The sequence below is a fragment of the Myotis daubentonii genome, chromosome 6 (assembly GCF_963259705.1).
Source record: "Myotis daubentonii chromosome 6, mMyoDau2.1, whole genome shotgun sequence".
Classification (NCBI taxonomy): domain Eukaryota; kingdom Metazoa; phylum Chordata; class Mammalia; order Chiroptera; family Vespertilionidae; genus Myotis; species Myotis daubentonii.
Genome location: NC_081845.1, coordinates 19,957,807 through 19,980,431, shown reverse-complemented (window position 1 = coordinate 19,980,431; position 22,625 = coordinate 19,957,807). Strand labels below are relative to the sequence as shown.

The 22,625-nt window shown below is 40.4% G+C and overlaps 1 protein-coding gene and 1 pseudogene across 3 annotated transcripts in view; one reads left to right on the top strand and one right to left on the bottom strand.

The window, feature by feature from the left end:
- Positions 1–22,625, top strand: part of ARHGAP18 (Rho GTPase activating protein 18) — a 169,122-nt gene that overhangs the window by 94,368 nt on the left and 52,129 nt on the right. For all 3 annotated transcript variants that reach the window (XM_059700296.1, XM_059700295.1, XM_059700297.1), the window contains exons 2-4: positions 14,442–14,635; positions 18,031–18,266; positions 22,119–22,182. In XM_059700296.1, the coding sequence (XP_059556279.1) occupies positions 14,442–14,635; positions 18,031–18,266; positions 22,119–22,182 (494 nt within the window). The remainder of the gene's footprint in view (positions 1–14,441; positions 14,636–18,030; positions 18,267–22,118; positions 22,183–22,625) is intronic.
- On the bottom strand, positions 5,912–11,428 carry LOC132236597 (large ribosomal subunit protein uL1-like; annotated as a pseudogene).

Below are 22,625 nucleotides of genomic sequence, written 5' to 3'. Positions count from 1 at the left end.
CATTTGTCACACTTTCTGGCATCTGTGCCTGCCTCTGTTTCAGTGGAAGTGAGCACTGTAGCGCCTGCTGTCTGTACCACCCACGTAGCATGAAGCCAGTGCTGCCATGTATTGTTATTTTCCTACATGATTTATCTCCATTACAATATGGACTTCCGGGGATCAGAGGTGAAGACCAGTGCTTCTTTGGACCTTGGACATCAGCACGTTTAGTACCTCACAGTTAATGAGGAGTCAATATTTGTTGAATGAATGTATGAATCACAACTTAGTTATCCGTTTATTATTAACAAACAAGAACCCAAGCTCCATAGCATCATTCCACCAAAACATTGATGCATTGAGTGCACTCCAACTCCTGGGGTCTTTCCAGTGTCCGCTTCATTACCTGAAATGGAAAATATACTTCCTTATGTGGATTCATTTGATTGTGAAACCATAACCACAATGATTTTCAAAAACAAAACTGACAGCATTTTGACCAACATCCATAAAGGAGGAAGACAAATGAATACATGTGGAGATTGTTGTTCAGTGAAACTTTCTATTCACAAAGCTATTGGACTAAGAAATTAACATTCCTGTTTTAGATTGGTTGGCATATACTTAAGAGTTTCACAAATATAAAAGTTATGTATTTTACTTTATAGAACCAGCTTCAGCAGATAACTAAAGTCCTTTATGAGATGGGGACCCTTAATAGTTAGCTCTCAAACATTAAAGTTAAAAAAACAAACAAGAAAACAAAGAAAAGAAAAAAGGTTTTAGTCTTGGGTCTTTACTGTAAAGTATCTGACAGTCTGGGTCTTTCTGAAGAGTTATCCTGGCAAAACAGTAAAGGAAGTTCATCTTTGATGCCATCACCCCCTGATTACCATGGCTTTGGTACCCACTGCAGAAATGTGGCCTTCTGCCCCGGGGTACCACATTCTCCTAATCCTTTCACCTTCTCCTTTTAGAATTTAAATTTAGACTCTGTTCTTGTTTCTAGAGGCTCTCTTCTCTTTTCAGCAGCCCATTGGCTGATATTTCCTGCAGTGTTAGCTTCCTGAGACAACAGTTCTTTCTTCCATGTGTCTTTGCTGGTAAGGAGAAAGGTAGGGGGATCAGAACTACCTGGAATGTGAGGTCCCAGTAGTCTGGGCCAGTGCAGAATGTGGGGCTCAGAAAGGTGATCCAGCAGGTTTTGTTAAGGGAAAAAAAAAAAAAAAAATCAAACAACCTGGATTGTTTCTTTGGTGGGTAATGGGCAGAAAGGAGAATCAAGGTATGGAGCAATGGAAAGGGAGGAGAGAACTAGAGGTATGGCAGAGGATGACTGGAGGTGGAAATCTTTGAGTTGGCTATTGATTAAGCATTGGCTTTTTATAGAGTGCTAATAGCCTTGGCTGTGGATAGGGAGGAAACGCTCAAGGTCATTAACTGCATGTGGACTTCTTAGCCTGTTTCAATTCCCACATGGAATGGCATTTTGGGACCAAATGCCCTATTGCTTCTGGATACATGAGAATTTTGCTGTCCCATGTAAGCAGCAGGTGAACAATAGGCTAGCATAAGCTTGGTGGTGAGCCCGAGACTTAAGGGTTCCTAAGGTGACCCGGATAGGAATTAAACTGGGACAGTTACAGAACCTTCCGGTTTGGGAGATTGAATCCTTCTGGAACTTGATTGGCTGTGGGTGGCATTTGCCAGAGCTCCATGTGTTCATGACTGTGCTAGAGTATGTGGTAATGCTAAGGGATTGCCTTAGTTATCTTTACTTATTAAATTATTTTTCCTTTGCTGTCTGCATTTGCTTCCTCACCCACTGCAGGTTTTCACGATTTCTTTCCATATAACCCTTGCCCATGCCTCGTGGTCACTGCCTTGTGAGCCCTGGTCCTATCCTCTGAGCAGAGAGTCTGACTTTTGGCGAAAACACATGTTTTTGTGGGATTTTTATTTTGTTTTGTTTTCCCCTTCAAATGTTAAGCTTGAAGTCCTCACCCACAAGCAGTATTTTTCAATTGGAAATTGCCTTTAGTTTCCCACATTCTTTTTTTCTATTTCATGTATCTTTTAGGCTACTTGCATTCCCATCTGTCTTGTGTTGGGTCAGCTCAGATTCTGAAACAAAGCAAAAAAGCAGCCTTAGATAATCTCATTTAAAAAGGAAAAAACTATCCTGTAATATTCACATATTGTACTTTGTTAGTGACTTGCTAAAGACATGTAGAGGAAAATATTATGGGTGAATTGTTTCTAAGCTTGACTAAATCATTTGATTAGCTGGAAATTATTTCCCCACCCTCTCCATCTTCTCCATAGAGCTGACTTTTAGCACCTGGCCTATAAAATGCTCCCTGGCCTTCAGTCCTTATCGGTGGAGCGTTATAGTATTTGAAAGTCATGTGGAGCTCTCCATGGAATTACACTTTGCAGTCCACGTGAAACAGCTTTCTCTTTTTCTACCCAGGACTTGCCAGGCTGTCGTTGCTGCTTCCAATTGTTTTACTGTTATATTCACTGGCATTACTTTGAAATAATCTATCTATATAGAAGTCTAAGTGACCATCACAACCGAACAGACGACTGAACAGGCTGTGTGGGGCCAACAGGCCAGCAGGGGGTTAGTGAGGAACGACCAAACGACTGAGCAGCAGGCTGCAAAGATGGTGGCGCCCAAAGCCAATAAGGAGGAAATATGCTAATTCACTGCCATGCCCTCAAAGATGGCGGTGCCCACAGTCACAAGATGGCTGGCTGGGGAGGGCAGTTATGGGCGATCAGGCCAGGAGGGGAGGGAAGTTAGGGGCAACCAAGCCAGAAGGGGAGGGCAGTTGGGGGCAACCAGGCCTGCAGGGGAGGGCAGTTAGGGGCAACCAGGCTGGCAGGGGAACAGTTAGGCATCGATCAGGCTGGCAGGGGAGTGGTTAGGGGGTAATCAGGCTGGCAGGAAGGTAGGTGAGCAGTTAGGAGCCAGCAATCCTGGATTGTGAGAGGGATGTCTGACTGCCGGTTTAGGCCCGATCCTGTGGGGCCTAAACCAGCAGTCGAACATCCCCTGAGGGGTCCCAGATTGGAGAGGGTGCAGGCTGTGCTGAAGGACAACCCCCCCACCCCTAGTGCATGAATTTCATGCACTGGGCCTCTAGTGTTTAAACATCTTCTCTCTTTTCATTAATATCCTTGAAACACAGATATCCTTTCACTTTTAATGTTGTCTTCCACTGTTAATCTGGCTGGTGGAAGGTTGTTTTTATGCCTCTATAGCCTCACTGATATGGGGGATGATTTCTCTGCTTATTGCAATAAATAGTCACAAAGAACTAAGAAGAGTCTGGTAATAATGCCCCCATCTCTTCCATAATATGAGCACTTACTTAGCTTTAGTTATTACCAAAAGGATTTTTTAGTTATTACCAAAAGGATAATTTTGCCTGTTGTCCATGTTTTTATTAGCATAGAAAAGTTGGTGTTAGTATGTATATAAGAGTCTTATGAAATGGCAAGAAATTTGCCCATAGGAAATAAGTAAAACCATTATTATACCCAGTACTATTCCAAAATTAAGTTAAAAGATATGTTTATATTTTGTGTGTGATATCGACAAATATTCTGTTAGAACCCATGTGATAGCAGACACTATGAATCAATAGCAACTTCATGAACTGGTGGGGGGGGGGATGTCAGAAAATTGTAATTTGTCAACTTGTATTCAGTCAGCACCTCAAATGAAATTCCTGGCCAACAGTTAAACATCTATTCTGGGTCCCAGATCTTGAAGTATGTTACATTTAGTATGTGAGAGAGTTGCACACCGGTGGGCAAAAATTTATCTGTTTATATTAATGTGTGTCTAAGGCATATTGGTAAATTGTAATAATGAGATTCCAAACTATTAGAAGGTATGACACGGGACTTGGAACGATGGGTTCAAATATGGGTTCAGAGAAGATGGAAAGACTCTTGGTCTTCATCAGTGAATCCTTTTCTTCACTTCACCTCTGAAAACGTGTTGAGAACTTTGATTCCTCAGGAAGAGCAGAGGAGCACAGATTGCAATGGAAAAGGCAAAAAATGTGACTTGTCAGGAGCAATAAAAGTAAATGGATAAAAGCTTGGCAAAAATTTTGGATGCTGATAACTACTACCTTTGAAGCCTGATGACTTTGTGAAACAAGAACCAGGTATAGCCAGTTGTGATGAGGAAGCTGGACTCCAGCTCAGGAAAGAACAACCTTACTAATGGATCAGTGAGTGCAAACCCAGGAGGACTGTGGGAAACTGCAGGGAGAGTGGAGGATCTCAGGATGGATTAGGGAGGCAACCTCCAATTACTGGTCTGAACCTATGGAAATGATTGAGCAGGGGACGAGGTGGAGGCGAAGGGGTAGTCGTGGCAGTGAGAGAGGAAGTGAAATTTTACTGAGGAAGGAATGGTATACCACAGCAGGGCCTGAAGCGTGTTAGAGGTGATCCTAAAGGAGAGGTCATGACCCAGAGGCCCATGCTGGACAGTTGTCTGAGCCACTAGTTCAGTGAGGAACTGGAAAATTCCACCTGTACCTGGTGTTAGTGTCATCTATGGTCTACCTCCTGGTAAACATTGGAATAGCTTGGTTGAATAGACATCTCAGGTAAGGTGCTCAATATATAGTAGGCATCCAACAAAGAGTTTAAAATTTGTTTTGGAGATTGAGTTGACCCGATGGAACCAGGGAATTCATCTTAACAAACTGTATGCCAGTGCTTGTTTGTGACTTAATATTAGATACAATCTGATATGAAATCAGCCCTTTCTTTTGTATTTTTCTACTCCCTGATAAGGAAGTTTGCTTTCAAACTAAGCGCTCAGGAGTTACAGATGCATTGAACAATTACTTATCAATGACCTTTTAGGGGTTCCTGATGATTGATTTCTTTACTGTCTATTTTTCATGTTCCTGTATTATTCTTTTATAATTTTGTGCAAGTAAATTAAAAACAAAACAACAACAACAAAAAACGTTAGAAATTAAGTGAAGGTTGTTGTTTTAAAGGCAGCAATGATTAATTGAGCAGTCCCCAAGCATCTGTTGTGGCAAGACCTTTGCTGAGTCTGGGGATACCATATGAAAAACACCAGCCCCAAGGAACACATGATTTCGGGGTGGAGAGACAAGTGTGAATATGAGCACAGGATGTGGTGAGGGCTATGGAGAGACAGAAGAAGGGAGGAAATGTCTTTCTTTATTCTGGGCCCATGAAGAAAGGTACCAGGTTATGAAATTAAGTAATGACAACTGTACACAGATCCACCTGGAGAGCCCAAGCTTGGAATGCAAAGTAGCTGCTGGTGTCTAGTCTCCAGGTAGCTCTCTAACTGACCAGAGCAAGAAATGGAAAGAGTTTGGAGATGAACTGGGAGGTACTGATACCAAAATGTAGGGTGTTGAGTCCAAGTCCTTGTCTTGAATGAAGTCAAGGACAAAAACAGTTAATGGAACCAAAGTTTATTGGGAGAAGCCAGTCCTGGAAAAGGTGCAGCTGGGGTTCCGGGAGCAGGTCAGTGTCCAGAGCTTCCTTTCCATATTACAGTCAGGAGTAGTTTAGTGTCCAAGCTAATTCAAGTCCATGTGTGAGGCCCGCATGGCCATAAGCCACATGGGCACAGAGATGTGCTCCCCCATAACAGGAATGTCAGGTATCCACTGTGCTTTGGGGGCGGGGGGAATGGGGAGGGGGAAGAGGAAACAAGTGTACTTTTAATTTAGGGGGTGGAGACAGCCTTGCTAGCTCCTGATTGGTTATCTACAAGCTGCCCATCTTAGCAATATCCATACATTTTAAAGCTTATGTCTCCTACACATGCCCAGTTAATAAGTTAGTAACTTCACCTAGTTGGGTTCCCGGTTCTATATCCCGGCCCAATGGTCCCAATTCCTGACTATGTAGCTTCCCTCCGTCTTCTCAGTACAGCATGGGGGGTGGATACAATTGCTGGTGATTGATAATTACTGCAGTGTGGTTCATTAAGCAGTGCCTCAGTGCAGTTGCTGGGCCTTGCCCATGGTGTTCTTGATGTATAAAGCCTGGAAATTCTGCTAGTTCTTTTTGAGCAACGACACCAGGAAATTGACCACTATGTGAATGTTGTACACAAGCTCATCATCTATCATTTTCACGTGGCCAATGGCCACTGCCTGATACAGCACCTTCTTCATCTGGAACGCGATCGTGGATTTTATTCCATTGAGTTGGCCACCATGTTCCTGCTGTGAGTCAGCAAGGATGAGAGCATACCAAGGTTATTCAGATCTGGGCCCAGGAATTCATGAGATCTGATTGATTAGAGACTCTGAAACCAAAAAGACATCATACTTCTTTGCTAGCTTCTTGACCAGTTTCTTATTCTTGTTGAGTTTCTTCAGCCCCTCACTGTCCATGTGGGGATATTGATGGCCTGGCCCCCTCACAGTGCTGCCGCTCCCCTGGAACATACAGAGGATTTGGGGTGGGGAATGGACCTAAGCCAGATAGTGCCCGAGAAGTGTTTGTCCTTCTGAGGTTCATAGTTCTTCAAGCTGATCTGCAGTCCTCAGTGTCCAAAAAACTTCCAGAGCTTGCACTGGTTCCCCTGCAGGACCAGCTCTTAGAGTAGTGGTTCTCAACCTGTGGGTCACGATCCCTTTGGGGGTCAAATGACCCTTTCACAGGAATCACCTAAGACCATCGGAAAACACATATATAATTACATACTGTTTTGTGATTAATCATTATGCTTTAATTATGTTCAATTTGTAACAATGAAATTGGGGGTCACCATAACATGAGGAACTGTATTAAAGGGTCGCGGCATTAGGAAGGTTGAGAACCACTGTCATAGAGGGTGTCCCGGAAACTTTGCTGCTCATGGTTCCTTATGCCGCCCCCCCCACCCCCCCGCCCCCGCCCCACCTCGCCAACCGGAAAAGAGTGTGATAGATGATCGAAGTGCATATGCAAACACAATCGCTTACGCTCTGAACCAGTGTTCCAAGATCTTGACCTTTTATTTAGTATGTCAAAGCCCCATTGCAGATACTTTCATCCTTTGTTTTGGCAGGAGACTTAACATTCAGATCCCCAACTGAAGAGGAAGGAACGGCCTCATGAGAGAGATTTGGGGAACAAAGGGGATCTCACTTCTACCCAGAACTAGAGCTTTAAAGCAGGAAAGACCTATGTCTGGTGGCCAGTGATAGCCCATAATTTCCCCTTTATGTACCCTGTGTCTATTTCTAAATGGGAAGGGAGTGTTTCCCTGCCTTGACTCCAACTGACTCTCCCATATGCCTTTCCGTCTTGTACCTTGCCTTATTTCTTGCTAATAGACTTGGGTGGTGCTCACTGCCTATATCCCTGTTTTGGTGATGTTCTCATATAAATTGGTTTTGCCATAGTTTTCTGTAAGAGGGATAATGCCAAGTTATCAAAGCTATCTCTCAACAGGGTCACTAATGGGCTGCTTCTGTCAGTTTCGCTTCTGCAATGTTACGTTTTTAAGAGGATAATCAGTTCATTTACTCATTGTTTTGCTGTGTGTCAAAATTGGGTGGACACTTTGAACAACTATTAAGTGCTAGAGTGACTTTTATTTTTAAAGAAAAAGAAAGCTGAAAGCAATAATGAATAAGTTGTATTGTCCCCTCCAAATCAAAGGGGTAATGTATGCAAAAAGTAAAAGTAAGATTATATTTTTTTAAACTATAGCAATTGGGTGGGAGAGAAGAGATGTGGAATCCTTTCCCGAGTTTCTGAAGGCTGCCTGGGTGTGAGGAGAGGCCAGTGTGACACTGCTTTCTAATCAACTTCTTACTACCTCCAGGCTTTGTCAGCTCTTTCTTCCTGGTTGTCAGAGCCACTTCTAATAATTACTGCTTTCAGCTAAACAATAGTAGGCATTCACTTCCAAGGGGGAAAAATGACTTGGGTCATTCATAGGCTGCAGCTCCTCATAGTCATTCAAATTCAGTGTATTCTGATGGACAGGGCTATTACAGAGTATTAATAGCGGCACCATCCCTTCATGGCAGTGATTACTTCTTTAATATCCCTGCCAAAATGAAAAAGAAAAATCTACACATCAGTTTTTTCCCCCCCTCCAGCATAAAGATAATGTAGATGGAAAAGCAGAGTGAATTTTTAAGATATTTAAAAAATTTTAAACATCTTCAAAACAGTTTAAAAAAAAAAAAACTGGTATATTGAAGTTATACTCCAGTGTGAACAAACCATGTCTTAGAAAATGCATTGGAAAAGGTTTCTATGCATTTTAAAGAGGTATGGTATGATGGTTAAATGTATTTTTCTCCAGATAAGTGCAGTGGTCCTTTAAAAGCATTAATTATGGCCTGTCAACAGGATCACTCTGGTTTTTTTTTGTGAGATACAGACCAGAGAGATTGGAGCATCTAATGCAAAAAGAAAAAATTAAATTCTCCCCTTTCTAGTCTGTTTGGTACGACCACTGAAGAAGAAATGCAGACTCTAATCTTGGATCTACCATCACTTTGGCGGTGACTTTGGGGAAAATTTAACCCTGGAGCCTCATTATCTCACTTAGAAAATGATGGGATCTGTTTAACTCTCTTGGGTCCAATATCATTCTAAAGTGTACATGTCAATAAATATGACTTTATTTAAAATATACTTGGTCCTTAAAGAATTTAAAGATAAAATAAAATAAAATAAAATATACTTGGTCCTTATGGTTGATGATAAGTCATGATCTGAATAAGAAAAAAAAATTTTCACATTAAAACCAGGACAGAACAAAACAATATCTTTTTCAGTCTTCATCTCCCAACCCAATAACTTCTTTTCCTGCACTGGAAATAAATGTAGGATGAGGAGCATGAAAGAAAGTATCTCTTTAAGAAAGGATCTTGTAGGAAAACAAACAAAACCAAGTCTTAGCATCAAAGGACTTCAAGAAAGCAGACTGTGGGTCACAGAAATGCCTCTGGAAGAGGCAGATCCAGGAGCCAGGCTGGCTATGAAGTATAGCAACAGGCCTCTTGATAGAGTGGATACATACAAAAAGCAGGGGCTGGGCCAGATGGCTCAAAGAAATGTCATAACTCCAAATACATTCCTTGAGGTGGTTGTATGAAGAGGTTTGGATGACAAAGGAGCATTAAAGAAAATACACATTTTCAGATGCCCTGGCCAAAAGGAGAAGTTTAGAGAGAACTTCTTCCTCTTATACTGGATGGATAAAAGCACATGATAAAAGACATTGGCAAGGCAGGGGTTTTCAATGACGTTTTTATTATTTCTCATTGTAGTATAAGTTAAATATGGATATAGCATTGGAATAAGTCCCAGTTTTGATGAAAGGCTGTAAAACGAAGCTAAAATAAACAAAGAAGTGGGTCAAGAGTCACTAGGAAAGCATGTCTGTTTCTTTCAGTAAGGCTTTCTGGAGTGTTACCCACAGATTTAAAAAGTGCTTTTTAGAAGTGCATTAGGTGTTGTTTTTTGAGAACTCCTAGAGCAGCAGTTTTCAAAGTGTGGTCCAGGGACACCTTAGGGTCTCAAGACCCGTTCAGGGGTCTAGGAGATCAAAACGATTTTCATAGCAACACCAAGGCATTATTGGCCCTTCTCACTCTCCTTCTCTCATAAGAATACAGTGGAGTTTGGCAGAGGCTACATGACATGCAATATGGCAAAGATCGAATGCAGAAGCAGATGTGAAAATCCAGATGTCTTCTATTAAACCAGACATTAAAGACAGTTTCAAAAATGTGAAACAATGCTACTCATCTCACTATATATATATTTTTGTATGGAATAATATAGATTTTTAAAAAAAGTTAAGATGTTTGTTATTGAATAAATTAGTATTTAATTTTTCCATTTTAATATCTAATGGTATACCTATCAATAGGTGTAACTTATATAAGTCAATGCTCTTTGGGGTTACTTTACATTTTTTTAGTGTGGAGTCCTTATAAGGTTTAAGAATGGCTGTCCTGGAGGATAAGTAAGTCTGAACCTTTGAAGAGGGCACAGGTGACCTTATTAAACAGTGGGAGGGCAGTTATATGGAGTTAGCAGTTTAAATCAGATGTTAGCACTGATGCTAACTTAAGTGCCCTCTTCATGGTTACTTACGAGGCACTTCAGGAGGAATTCTCACTTGATAACTCAACAAGCAAAGCAGTCAGGTTATTGGTACTCTTCCCATTTTATCGATGGGGAAAGTCAGGATGAGAGAAGTTAAGTGATTTTCCCAAATCATAGAGATGGGTAAGTAGAGCTGGAGCCATTCGGTACTTAGGACTCCCAGCCCCATGTTTCCATGTCCTTTCGCTGACTGTGTTGGTACTGGGATGACTTACCGACTGGCTTGTTTTCATCCACTAGAGCACAGTGTATTGCCTGGCAACCTCCGCCTCCTTGTGAAGAGCATTTTGTGTCAGACCAGTTTACTATTCTCTGAGACAAAATAAATAACAGGCATTCCTAATACTTTGAATAATATCGGTTCATTCGAAATTCACTGATCGGGTGAAAAATATCACAGGAAAAATAGGAGAAAATATAGCTGGGGAAAAATACAGGGGCAAAAAGCGCCACAATGGATATTTTTTACCATTGAATTTTTAGAGAGAGTGGAAGGGGTGAGGAGAGAGAGAGAGAGAGAGAGAGAGAGAGAGAAGAAATCGATGTGAGAGATACACATCGATTGGTAGACACACACCATCTATTGGTTGCCAGGAATGGAATCTACAACCCAGCTATGTGCCCTTGGCCGTTAATGGAACCCATGACCTTTCTGTCTGGGCTAATGTTCTAACCAGCAGGCAACACTGTGTAGGGCTAAAGCCTTATTTTTTAATAAACACAGAATGGGATCCTGCTATCAAGATGAAAAAGAAAGAGCATTTCCTGAATTAGGGTCTATAAAGTTAGCATTTGCTGGTGACAGTGCCCTTGGAGAAGGGACAAAGTGATAATACTGTGATGTGTTGGAATGCTAGTTGCACAAGATCATGACTCTTGCAGTTACCTAGGAATCAACTTTTTTTTAAGGATGGTGTCTAGTTTTGTCGGTAGTTGTCAAAGATGAGAAATGAGAGTGTTTGAAGAGTGGCCATGGGATTAGCACATAGGATTCTGGAGGGGGAGTGAGGGAGATAGAATGTAGAACAATTTTTGGGGGTGATTGGTAGTTGCCTGAGGTACAGGCTGTGTTTCTTCGATTTCAGCACCATGTGCTGGCTTGGATCTTTTGGAAATATAAAGTATTTTTGCTCTGTACTTCATTATATGTAGCAGATTCTTTTTTATGTTCTTGAACCCAATTTGCAGAATGAAGGTGGTATCATATTACACACTTCTAAACACAGAGGAGAGAAAACTAGTTAACTGGCCCTCTTACCAGGACAGTTTTAAGAAGGGCCAGACTTTTAGTCATTGCCCGCCTGGAGTTCAAAAGTAGAGTATATTCTGAAAAGAAAAGAAGTGACATGACATGTTTATTGATGAAAATAGTAATTAAAGAATGCTCAGTTACATTTTTAGAGAAAATATAAAATGCATGGCGTGCTGACATGACTATGGAGGGTCGTCTTATCTCCTCCCTACTCTGCATCCTCTATTATTAAAAAAAAAAAAAAAAAGGTTTTCTTGTAACATTTACCAATGATTAAAAAAAATCAATCTTTCCATGACTCAGTATCTTCTTCAGGTTTTCACAGCAAACCTATTCAGCTTTTGAATCTTATTAAAGTCCAAATATTGAGTGGATTCATCAGCACTAAGCGATTAGATTTTTGCGTAGTGTCTGTTGTGAAAGCAGGGCTTGATATAGAAGGTGTATTTATGTAACAATGCTGTTGCTCAATGCTCTTGCATTTTTCTGCACATGCTATCTTAATGGAAATTTACTGGAAAGTTCTTGCCAGAATAAACACATTCTTTCAGGAACGAGACTTAATGTAGTTTAAGTTCAACCGCACCTCCTTCCTGTGAGCAGATAAACCAAATTATTTGGCATTAGTCATTATACTTCACACATTCCACAGTACTTGTAGTCTCCCATGTGCTAAGGGTTGTAGAAGATAGGAATAAGGTAGACAATCTTTTTTTTTTTTTTTAATTTCTTTATTGGTTTCAGAGAGGAAGGGAGAAGGAGAAAGAGATAGAAACATCAATGATGTGAGAGAATCATTGATCGGCTGCCTCCTGCACACACCCCACTAGAGATTGAGCCGGCAACCCAGGCATGTGCCCTTGGCCAGAATTGAACCTGGGACCCTTCAGTCCGCAGGCTGACGCTCTATCCACTGAGCCAAGCCAGCTAGGGCAAGGTAGACAATCTTATGTTACAGTGAAAGATAAAACAAAAGCAAGGATAAGGTCCCTATTGGACATGAAATAAACCCAAAGTGAATGTGGCAGACATTCTGTAAATTACCTTTAGCTACCTCAGTGGAGCAGAATTAAGGAATATGAGTGACCCATAAAGGAGTTCAGCTGATGATCACAGAAATTTAAAAACAATTATTTGTTTTAAAGAGAATGAGAGAGCTTTCTCATTCACATTTTCATTCAAGAAGCAGTGTGAACTCTCAAGTGGGAACAGTGGGTGAGAGAAGGGGAAGAGGCTGGGGTACAGGGATGTAAACAGGACGGTTGGGGCAGGGAGGGAGGAAGTGGTCCTTGAATTAAGGGATGGGGGAGGCAAACAATGGACAATAGAGACTGGAGGAAAGAGATTCACAGAAAACATGCCCAGACTTCCTCCTGTTGGCCCTCGTCCTAACACTCATCCATCACCGCCCTCCATGGCTTCTGAGCTGAGATTATAGTGATTGTTCACTCATTAATGCAACCAGTGCATAATCACGGCAGAGAGAACCATCTCTCAAGGAGTAAAACTAGACTATTAGCGTATTACATGTAAGTAGTCAGTTATAGTGCATTTATTTGCATCAATAGGCAATTAAATTCTTTGACTTTTTCTAAGAAACCATTCAAATTTAATGGGTGTGTAGCTTTGATTAGAGTTTAGTGACCCCTCTCTCCCTTATGTAGTATTAAATCTGACTGTTTAAAATAATTATAGGAAAGGCCAGTTTAAATGTAAAAATGTTCACACACTATTAAAGAATTTCGTTTTATTGGATTCCTTTTTATTTTCTGTATGTGCAGTAAGTAAAACCAGTCTAGCAAAGTATTGCTTCCTAACATCTTCTTGGAAGATAAAAGAGCAATATGAAATTAGAATAACAGAACACCAGTTTACCAATTATTGTCCCCACTCAAATTGTACTTTTTAAAAATTATTGAATATAAAGGACAGGCACCATAAATGATAATTTTCCTCTTTTAAGTAATTAAGCTTTGTCCCTTTATCTCAATATAAGTAGTATGAAACAAGAATTTAAAATTTCTGTTATATGTCGGTTTTTATTATAAGGTCCTTTAATTAAATTTTAGTAGAAGGTGACATGTGAATTATAAAGAAAAATATAGTTAACTTAAAGTCATAAAAATACCTTTACTTATTCAATTTATCCTTTTCTCCATAGGTGATATTTGAAATAAATGTTTAAGTGGTAATCCTAGATATTCATTCAGAATTGCCCATAAGTTAATTTTTCCAAAAAATGAAGTTTCACCACTTTAAAAAATACATATCAGTAATGGGTACAAAAAAGTTGCTTTCTAGCCTAGCCAGTGTGATTCAGTGATTGAGCATTGACCTAGGAACCAGGAGGTCATGGTTCAATTCCTGGTCAGGGCACATGCCCGGGTTTCTGGCTCAATCCCCAATAGGATTGAGTGTGCAAGAGGCAGGGAATCAATGATTCTCTCTCATAATTGATGTTTCTTTCTCTCTGTCCCTGAAATCAATAAAACCATGTTTTTTTTAAAAAAGGTTGCTTTCTATAGAAAAATGAACTTAATATGTCATTCTTCTATTTATGTTTTGGTTCCAAAGTAAAATGTAAATTCAAATAGTACCTAATTAATTGATTTCAGATATTTGCTGCATAAAGGTGGGCCAAGTTTGGTTGACAGATATAAATGATAAACATGAATACTGTGTACAAATTCAATTCCAATTTAATTAACTAATAGCCTCTAGTAAATATTTAACCTGTTGTTTTCTAAGAACAAAGTTTCAGGTATAAAGAAGTCAAAATAATTTAAGTGAAATGGAAATGAAAAAAATGATTTCTCACATTGCTATTTGTTCTTCACCATACTTTTTTGGGGAGGTAAAGAATGAAACAGTTCCTTCTACAAGCATATTATAATTAGTAGCATCTCACGATAAGTAGTTTCAAAATATATATCTCCGGTTTTATTAAGGAGAATTTAAGGAGTTTCCAAATTTTCAGCTCAGTGCTATGGTATTTAAGAAATTGTACTACTTCCTCATGCACTAAAATGAACCATGTTTTCTTTTGAATTTATAGTCGCAGATATGGCCAGTACACCATGAACCAAGAAACCACAAAAACGAAGGAGAAGCCTCCATTTGATCGATCGAATTCCCAAGATTCTTTGGATGAACTATCTATGGAGGACTATTGGAATGAAATAGACAATATCAAGAAATCTAGTGAGAACAGACAAGATCAAGAGGTGGTGGTTGTCAAAGAGCCTGATGGTAATAACAAACTAAATAAAACTTTTTTGGTTTGTATATGCACTTATGGGAGAATACATGGGAAGGAAGGGGAGGACAACAGTAAAAAATTAAAGAGAGGGCAACCCAAGAAACATAATGCAGGTTGCCTTTCCACTTGAGAATTAACCATCTGTGACAGATTTGTGGATGCAGCTGCCAAATGCAAGTGGCATCAGTAAATTCCTTTCGGCTTATAAGGCCACGATCTTGTCGGCTGAGCTCACTGTGTCACAGAATTTTAACGTTAGACTTGATCTCTGGAATCATCTAACCTCCCTTTGAATTCCTTCTGTGGTATCCTCGCCAAATGGTCACATGGCTTGTAGTGAGGGTAGATGCTCATGGAAAGCTCACTGCTTTGCAGTGGTGTTGCTTTCCTCCTGTCAGTCAGCTTGAGTTGTTTTGATGTTCTCTATTTCATTGATTACAATCTGCTATACTCCCTTTGCCTCACATGCTGTAGTTTTGCTTTTCTGGGAGAGTAGAACAAGTCTATTCTATTTTTACATGATAGCCTTTCCAATGTTGGAAGATAGCTATTTTGTTGCTCACCACGTCCTTTCTAGAAGGAAAAGAGATTCACATGAATTATTCCTTGTGGGTCTATCTTAGTCCTGATCATCTTACCTTTCAAAGTATAGTGCCCCAGATTGGATGCAATGCCATAGGTTTAGCCAGCTAAACTAAGAGCATAGATTTGGACAGGGGAAGATGGAATTAGCGTTGTTTGTTTGTTTGTTTTTTAGCCTCTGTATTTGTTTCTTTTTCATATTTGATCCATAATTTCTCTCAAGTCTCTTTCCAGCCATATTTCCCACAGTCTCCATTACTACACTTGATATTCTGAAAGAAACATGTAAAACTTTACTCCCCCTCCTTAAGTTTCTCACTATTTTTAGAAATAGGTTTTTATTCACTTTATAGTGAGAAGAAGAGAGAGGGAGAGAAAGAAAAATCCATGTGAGAAACATCAATTGGTTGCTCTGTATGCACCCCCATAGGGGACTGAACTGGCAACCTGGGCATGTGCCCTAACTGGGAATCGAACCTGCGACCTTTTGGTGCAAGGGACACCGACACACCATACTACGTCTTTTAATCTTTTAAATTCAAGCAGTCATTAAGTTTCAATGTCCAATTTTGACATCTATTATATAGAAGTTTTTTTTCTATGCCTTGGGCCATCCATAAGTTTGTAAGTACCTATGCCTTTGGTATATAAGTTGATATAAATGCCAAAAAAGTAAGAGCCACAGTCAGTGCCTCATGACCTACTAATAGTGATCTTCTTTTCAATGGAAGACTTCTTAACTAAATGACTAAGTATTGATTTGTTTAAGCAGAGAAATCTACCTTAACAGGTCTTTCGCCTTTGTTATAATATTGCTTGAAAAATTTACCAATAATATTTTTAAAAGAAAAATTGGAGACTTTTCTTTACATTTCTCAGATTTGTAAAAGAAAATTATAATCCATTCATTCTTTTGTTTGGGTTTTCTTTCATTTTTTTTTCTCACTTTACCAGCAAAGTCAGACTTATTTGTGATAACAGTATCTCAACCTTTCTGACCTGCTGAATAAGGAGAAAACATTCTACAGGAAACAGCATTCAGGCCTGATACATTCCCATGGGTCATTAGCTTTTTAACAATTTTTTTTTTTTTACAGTGAGAGAATTCTTTTTTAGACTTTATTTTTATTATTAAAAGTATTACAAATGTCCCCTTTCTTCCTCCCATTGACCTCCTCCACCGGGCCTCCAGCCCCCGCCCCCCCCCCCATACCCCCGACAGGCCTTCACTGCAGTATTGTTTGTGTCTATGGGTTATGCATATATGCATATACATTTTTGATGAATCTCTTCCCGTTCACTCCCTCCCTGCCTCCCTCTGAAATTCATTAGTCTGTTCCATACTTCCATGTCTCTGGATCTATTTTGTTCATCAGTTTATTTTGTTCCTGAGATTCCACATCTTTTTTCCAAGATGAAAATGAATTCATAGATTGTTGTTCATTATGTGATTAACAAGAAAAACTAGGAATGCTTTTACATGCCCGTCCCTTTTCTTTGACTTTAAATTGAGTTTTACCTCTACTTTTTAGTGGAACAAATGATTCAATATCGTAATATCGTTTATCATGGCAGTATCAGCTTTTCCCCTGGCAATTTGGTTTTATACACCTTCCTGAGTTCTACCTTAACAGCATTAATAATAACGGCTGACTTAATGTCAGTAGTAAAGAGTTTTTGTTGCTGGGCATGCAAAATGTCTGGCATTACATTATGTTTCTTGAAGCCAAGGTTATTAATACCTGATTTCTACCCTCAAGGAGTTTACATAGCGTAGAAGGATAGACAGGCGAAACTAGTCAGTGCTACATCATGTGATACAAGCTACAATGGAGCCCTGCAAAGCTTGTCCCATATAACATTCTCACGTTTGCTTAGGAGGCAGCCAGGACAGCTGTGCTGTAGGTTACAGATGAGAAAACGGAGTCAGCGTGAGGCTAAGTGACTGGTCCAAAGTGATGTGGCTACTGAGGTGCAGACATAGGTATGGATGCAGGTTTTTTGTGGCCCAAGTAGTCAGTCTTTCACTTTCCTCTATACACTTCTTGTTCGGTGTGAATCTATTCTGTTTTTCTGTCGTTTTTCTTAGCTCTCAGACAATATTTGCGTTACTGTTTACATCCCGCTTTTAGTGGTTTAAGTTGATCTAGTTATGTAATTTGTTGCCTATAAGGTATTTTTGTTTGTTTGTTTGTTTTCTTCTTAAAATAGTGTGCTTTTTTTTTATATAATTTGTAGAAAACACGAGTCTGATGTGCTGACTAGGGGAATTAAAAATTTAATTTGAAATGGATTGGTCCCTGATGTCCAGATGCTCTTTACTTCGTCACACTCCCTGTCAGCAACAGTGAACAGAGAAAACAGACCTTCCCATCAATTAGCATTGACCTCGGGGGTGGTGCTGAAGTTAAGCCAAGAAGCAGGGCTTTAATGGATATCCCCAGTATTGACTTCCTTCTATACCTTGATGGAAATGTTATATTTTCATTGCTTGCTCCTCTCTGGAAAAGGAACAGTATTATCTTCCCATAGTTAATCTGCAGAGAGAAGTTATGGAGGTTAATTACATGTGAAGCCATTTAAATTTTTTAATTGAGTATGTATGAAATGGATCTAAAACTTGATATCTTTGTAGCTGGAGTCTATGGCAGTTGTCCAAGTTTCAGATAATGATTGTTAGCACTGTGGTTCAGTTGCAATAGAATAGTTTCAGTAAGAGTTTTTGGGTTTTTTTAAAGCTTAAAAGAATATACAAGTTCTCATATTTTGGGATCATAAATATCATTTTTCTCTACTGCCTCAGAGGGCGAGCTGGAAGAAGAGTGGCTGAAGGAGGCTGGTTTGTCTAATCTCTTTGGAGAGTCTGCTGGAGATCCCCAAGAAAGCATGGTGTTTCTATCAACATTAACCCGGACCCAGGCAGCAGCTGTTCAGAAACGGGTAGAGACGGTCTCCCAGACCTTAAGGAAAAAGAACAAACAGTACCACATTCCTGACGTCAGAGACATATTTGCTCAACAGGCAGAGTCCAAGGAAAAAGTAGGTGGTGTTGGTTTTTTGTTGTTGTTTTGTTTTTATGTTAGAGCAAAGGAAAAACTGCTTAGAATCAACTAGACCGACCCAGTTTAATTTAAATCATGGAAAACAGAATGAGCACATTGCATGCCAGGCACGGGAGCTCTGTGTTGGCAGGGATCAAGGGGGACTTGATCCCTGTCCTTCTTCTAGGAGTGAATGCTGATGGGGCAGAAAATTAAACAAGTTACAATTCGGTCTGATCATCCTTGTGGGAGGTGTCCTTGGAGCATTAGGAGTGGCCTTGCACGCCCGCCCACACCAGGCAACGTGACTACTAATTGTTACTGACAGAAAAATAGGAGGTTGGCAGGGGATTCTCCCTCATCTGTTAACTCTTGTAGGAATGTTTGCTCTTTCCTAGACTCATTTGATGATGATTGGAAGTGAGGCGTGAGGGAGCTAACTGCAGTGGAATTAGAAAGCGGGGACCCCGAAATATGAAATAACTTCCCTTTTGTAGCTAGCCCTTAGCACGGTGCCCAGCACATGGAAGTTTTGATTAAAAATTTGTCAAGGTGATGAATTTATTGGTGGAAGCTGTTGGAGTCTGGTAGAAGCTGTGGGACTCGTGAATGAAAAGATGTCAGGGAAGACATGGTAAAGTAGGAGACGTACATTGCTTAGAGAAGTGCTATGCAAAACAGCCAGTTGGTGGACTATGTAGAAAATAATATCTGTTCTTCTTTCATCAGGAAAGTCTTAGTACCCGCTTCTCCCTTCTCCCCCCCGCCCGCCCCCAAAAAAGTCACTGAACTAAATGATGCCTGTTCTCAATGACACTGAATCGCTCCAGACTAGAAAACCCAGTGGGGCGGTTGGAATGAGCACAAACAAAAGGCATCGTGAACAATGATTGCAGTGATAATAATAGCAATAATAATTGCTGCCACTGCCGAACACTCACTGTGCTGACTACTTTCCTTGCCTTAACTAATTTATCTTTACAGCTGTCTTTTGGATAAATTCACCGTTTTCCTTCTACGGCTGAGGCTCATAAACTTTAAGTAACTTGCTCAATGTCCCGTAGATAGTAAACCCAAATTTGTTTGACTCTAGTATGTGTTTTTAACCACTATGCCTCCTGCTATATTTGGATTTCCATACATGCTTCTGATAGTAAGTAATCAGAACCTGAGACTATTTACACTATAAATAAAAATTAACAAAAATTTCTGATTCTTGATAGACATGAGGGGATGAAAAGGCTTATATTTAAGGTAGTTTTCTGTCATGTAGAGGTTTTTTGCTTTGGGTAGACATTTCATTCTTCTAAGAAATCTTTGACAGCTGCAAATTTCTTCTCCATTTACATGGTCAATTGTGAATCAAATCCAGTCCTTTTTTAAAAAAAAAATTAAAAAAAATACTTTTATTGATATCAGAGAGGTAGGGAGAAGGAGAGATAGAAACATCAATGATGAGACCGAACCGTTGACCAGCTGCCTCCTCCTGCACGCCCCACACTGGGGATGGAGCCCACAACCAGGCATGTGTCCTCTCTGGGAATCAAACCCTGATCTCCCGGCTCATAGGTCGACGCTCAACCACTGAGCCACGCCAGCCAGGCAAATCCAGTCCATTTTACAGTTTTGGGGTCACTGGATTGTTCCAGGCAGGAGTCTTGGGGCTGAGGCGGCCAAGCACTTGCTTATCCCCCACTGGTTATTTGGGGCATCCACTGGAATTGCACAACGTAACTAGGTTTCCAGCTCTTAGAAAAATAAATGGTAAGGAACTATAGTATCACCAACAAAAGTACGAGGAAGTCAAAGGGGGGAGGGGACAGAGAGCTGAGCCTGAGCAAAATACATACTGTGGGATTCATGCCAGTTTCCAAGAGGCTGTTGCTGCTCGGTGCTAGAAGCAGGATTTTTTTTTTTAATATATTTTTATTGTTTTCAGAGAGGAAGGAAGAGGGAGAGAGATAGAAACATCCTCAATGAGAGAGAATCATGGATCAGCTGCCTCCTGCAAGTCCCCCACTGAGGATCAAGCCCACAACCTGAGCATGTGCCCTTGACCGGAATTGAACCTGGGACCTTTTAGTTTGCAGGCCGACGCTCTATCTACTGAGCCAAACTGGCTAGGGCAGAAGCAGGATTTTTCAGCAAATCCCTGGTAATGCCTACATGACATGGTTTGAGTTCAAGGTAATTGGTAGATTGTATCATCTGAGGGAGTCATGTAATTTAAAATAACATTAACTTGCTTACACGGCATGTCTTTAATTGAAACTGCCGCCCATTAGAACCATATCCTCCTCCCCTCAAGCAAACGTGAGCCAGCCATCTTCACCTCGGTCCCTCTGTTCTCAAATAAGTCCATGTTCAGCTCTTCCATTTTAAATGCTTCCTCATGAAGCCCTTGCTGACACCAGGAAACATAATACAGAAATGAGTACCATCTGCACTGTCATCTTCAATTGCCGAGGAAAACAATTCCGACCACATGCTCTAAAATGTGTGTTCGTATGTACGATTAGGATCACTCACTGTGTTCACTGTGCTGGGGGGGCTTGTGGGCGGAGGGAGGGGGGTGGTATTGCCCAGTCCTGAGGGGAACTGGAGTGGGCCATGACCCCGTCCCACGTCTGGGATTTGGGAATCGCCATACACTCTCCTGGGTGCCCTCGCCTCTAAGTCCTGCAGGAACGGTTTCAGTGCACCTGACCCGGTGCGTTTCTAGACTCTTCTTTAGCCTGTAGGGAGGGAGGCTCCTTGGCTCACAGCTTGAGGAGGAATGTATGGTGAGGGTGACCCCAAAGGCGACCTTCTTTTGTGTAGAGATGAAAATCCGATCAAATGATTATTTTTAGACGTCTTTCCTAGAATCAGGACCCCTCTTCCCGATTCTGAGCAGCTTCTGGAGCCGCCCTGGCCACACTCACTGGTGAGGAGGGTCAGCAGGTTTGACTGTGTCCGTAAGCCCTTGGAGGGCTGCATTCCTCAGATATCACTGCCCCAACCTCTTAAAAAAAGGGGTTCCTGTGAATATCTGTTCTCTTAATACCTGTTTGGTAATTTAGTTTTAATTTATCTCACATTTATCGCTAGCTCTTTATAAATTAGAAGATTTCTATTTTATTACCCACCTGTCAACCTGTAATTTTGTTTCATAATAATAGCCTTATTGAGATATAGTGCACATGCCATCCCATCCATCCAAAAACTAGTAAAGTCTACAATTCAGTGCTTTTTAGTATAGTCACATATTTGCAGCCATCACACCATCAATTTTAGTACATTTCCATCATTCCCCAAAGAAAGCTTATAACCTTTAGCAGTCTTTCCTTATATTTCCCTCTTTGCCCCTAGGCAACCACTTATCTGTTTTCTGTCTCTCTGGTTTACTTTTTCTGGATATTTCATAGAAATGGAATCATATAATATATGGCCTTTATGGCTGGTAACTTTCACAATGTTTTCAAGGTTCATCTATGCTGTAGCGTGCATTGGTACTCCATCGAATAATATCCCACCCTGTGGATAGACCATTTCGTTTGTGTACTCATCAGCTGATGGATATCACTGGCTTTTTGGTTTGTTTGTCTTTTCCCCTCAACTAAACAATGGCCTCCTTGATAGCAAGGACATTCTTGACATTCCTTATGTTCCCCATGGTGCTTAGTATTGTATCTTACAAGTTGTGGGTAATCGAATATTTATTGATTATAACCATAGTACATTTTCCCCTGTGATTGCTATAATTCTGAATACATTTCTTATTTCTAAAGGTTAGTAATGGAATTATTTACAATACCAGTTTTCTGGTTGTGAGTTGGAGATGACTAAATGGCCCATTTTCTATCTTTAGGCTCCAGATGGCACTGAATCACAGTCAGCCAGAACAAATGAAAACAAATACCAAGGAAAAGATGGTATGTTGGACCTGTTCGCTTGTATTTTCCCATTTATTAGTATAACAAACAGAGACAGCCTTTTAAAACATTCACTTTCCGTTCTAGTAAGAAAATTTTAGTAAAGTAGTGATATAAAGTACCCAAGTAGTTAGTGACAGAAGGCTGAGCACGTAGTGAGCCTTTGATGATGATGGTAATGCTGATTGGTTAATGTTTGTGTGTTTATCTGTTCTAACTTCTCCATACTTAGTCACTTTCCCTGAAAGCCTACCATGTGCCAGGTACTGTATGGAGATGTTTACCTAATTTAATACACTCAAGGACTCTATGCAGTAGGTATTGTTTTTAACCCATTTTACAGATGAGAGAACTGATAAAGTCACTTTCCCAAAGCTATACAACTAACAGGTGGAGCAGTGAATTTGAAGCTTTGTTTTCAAATCATAAGTTCTTAATTCATG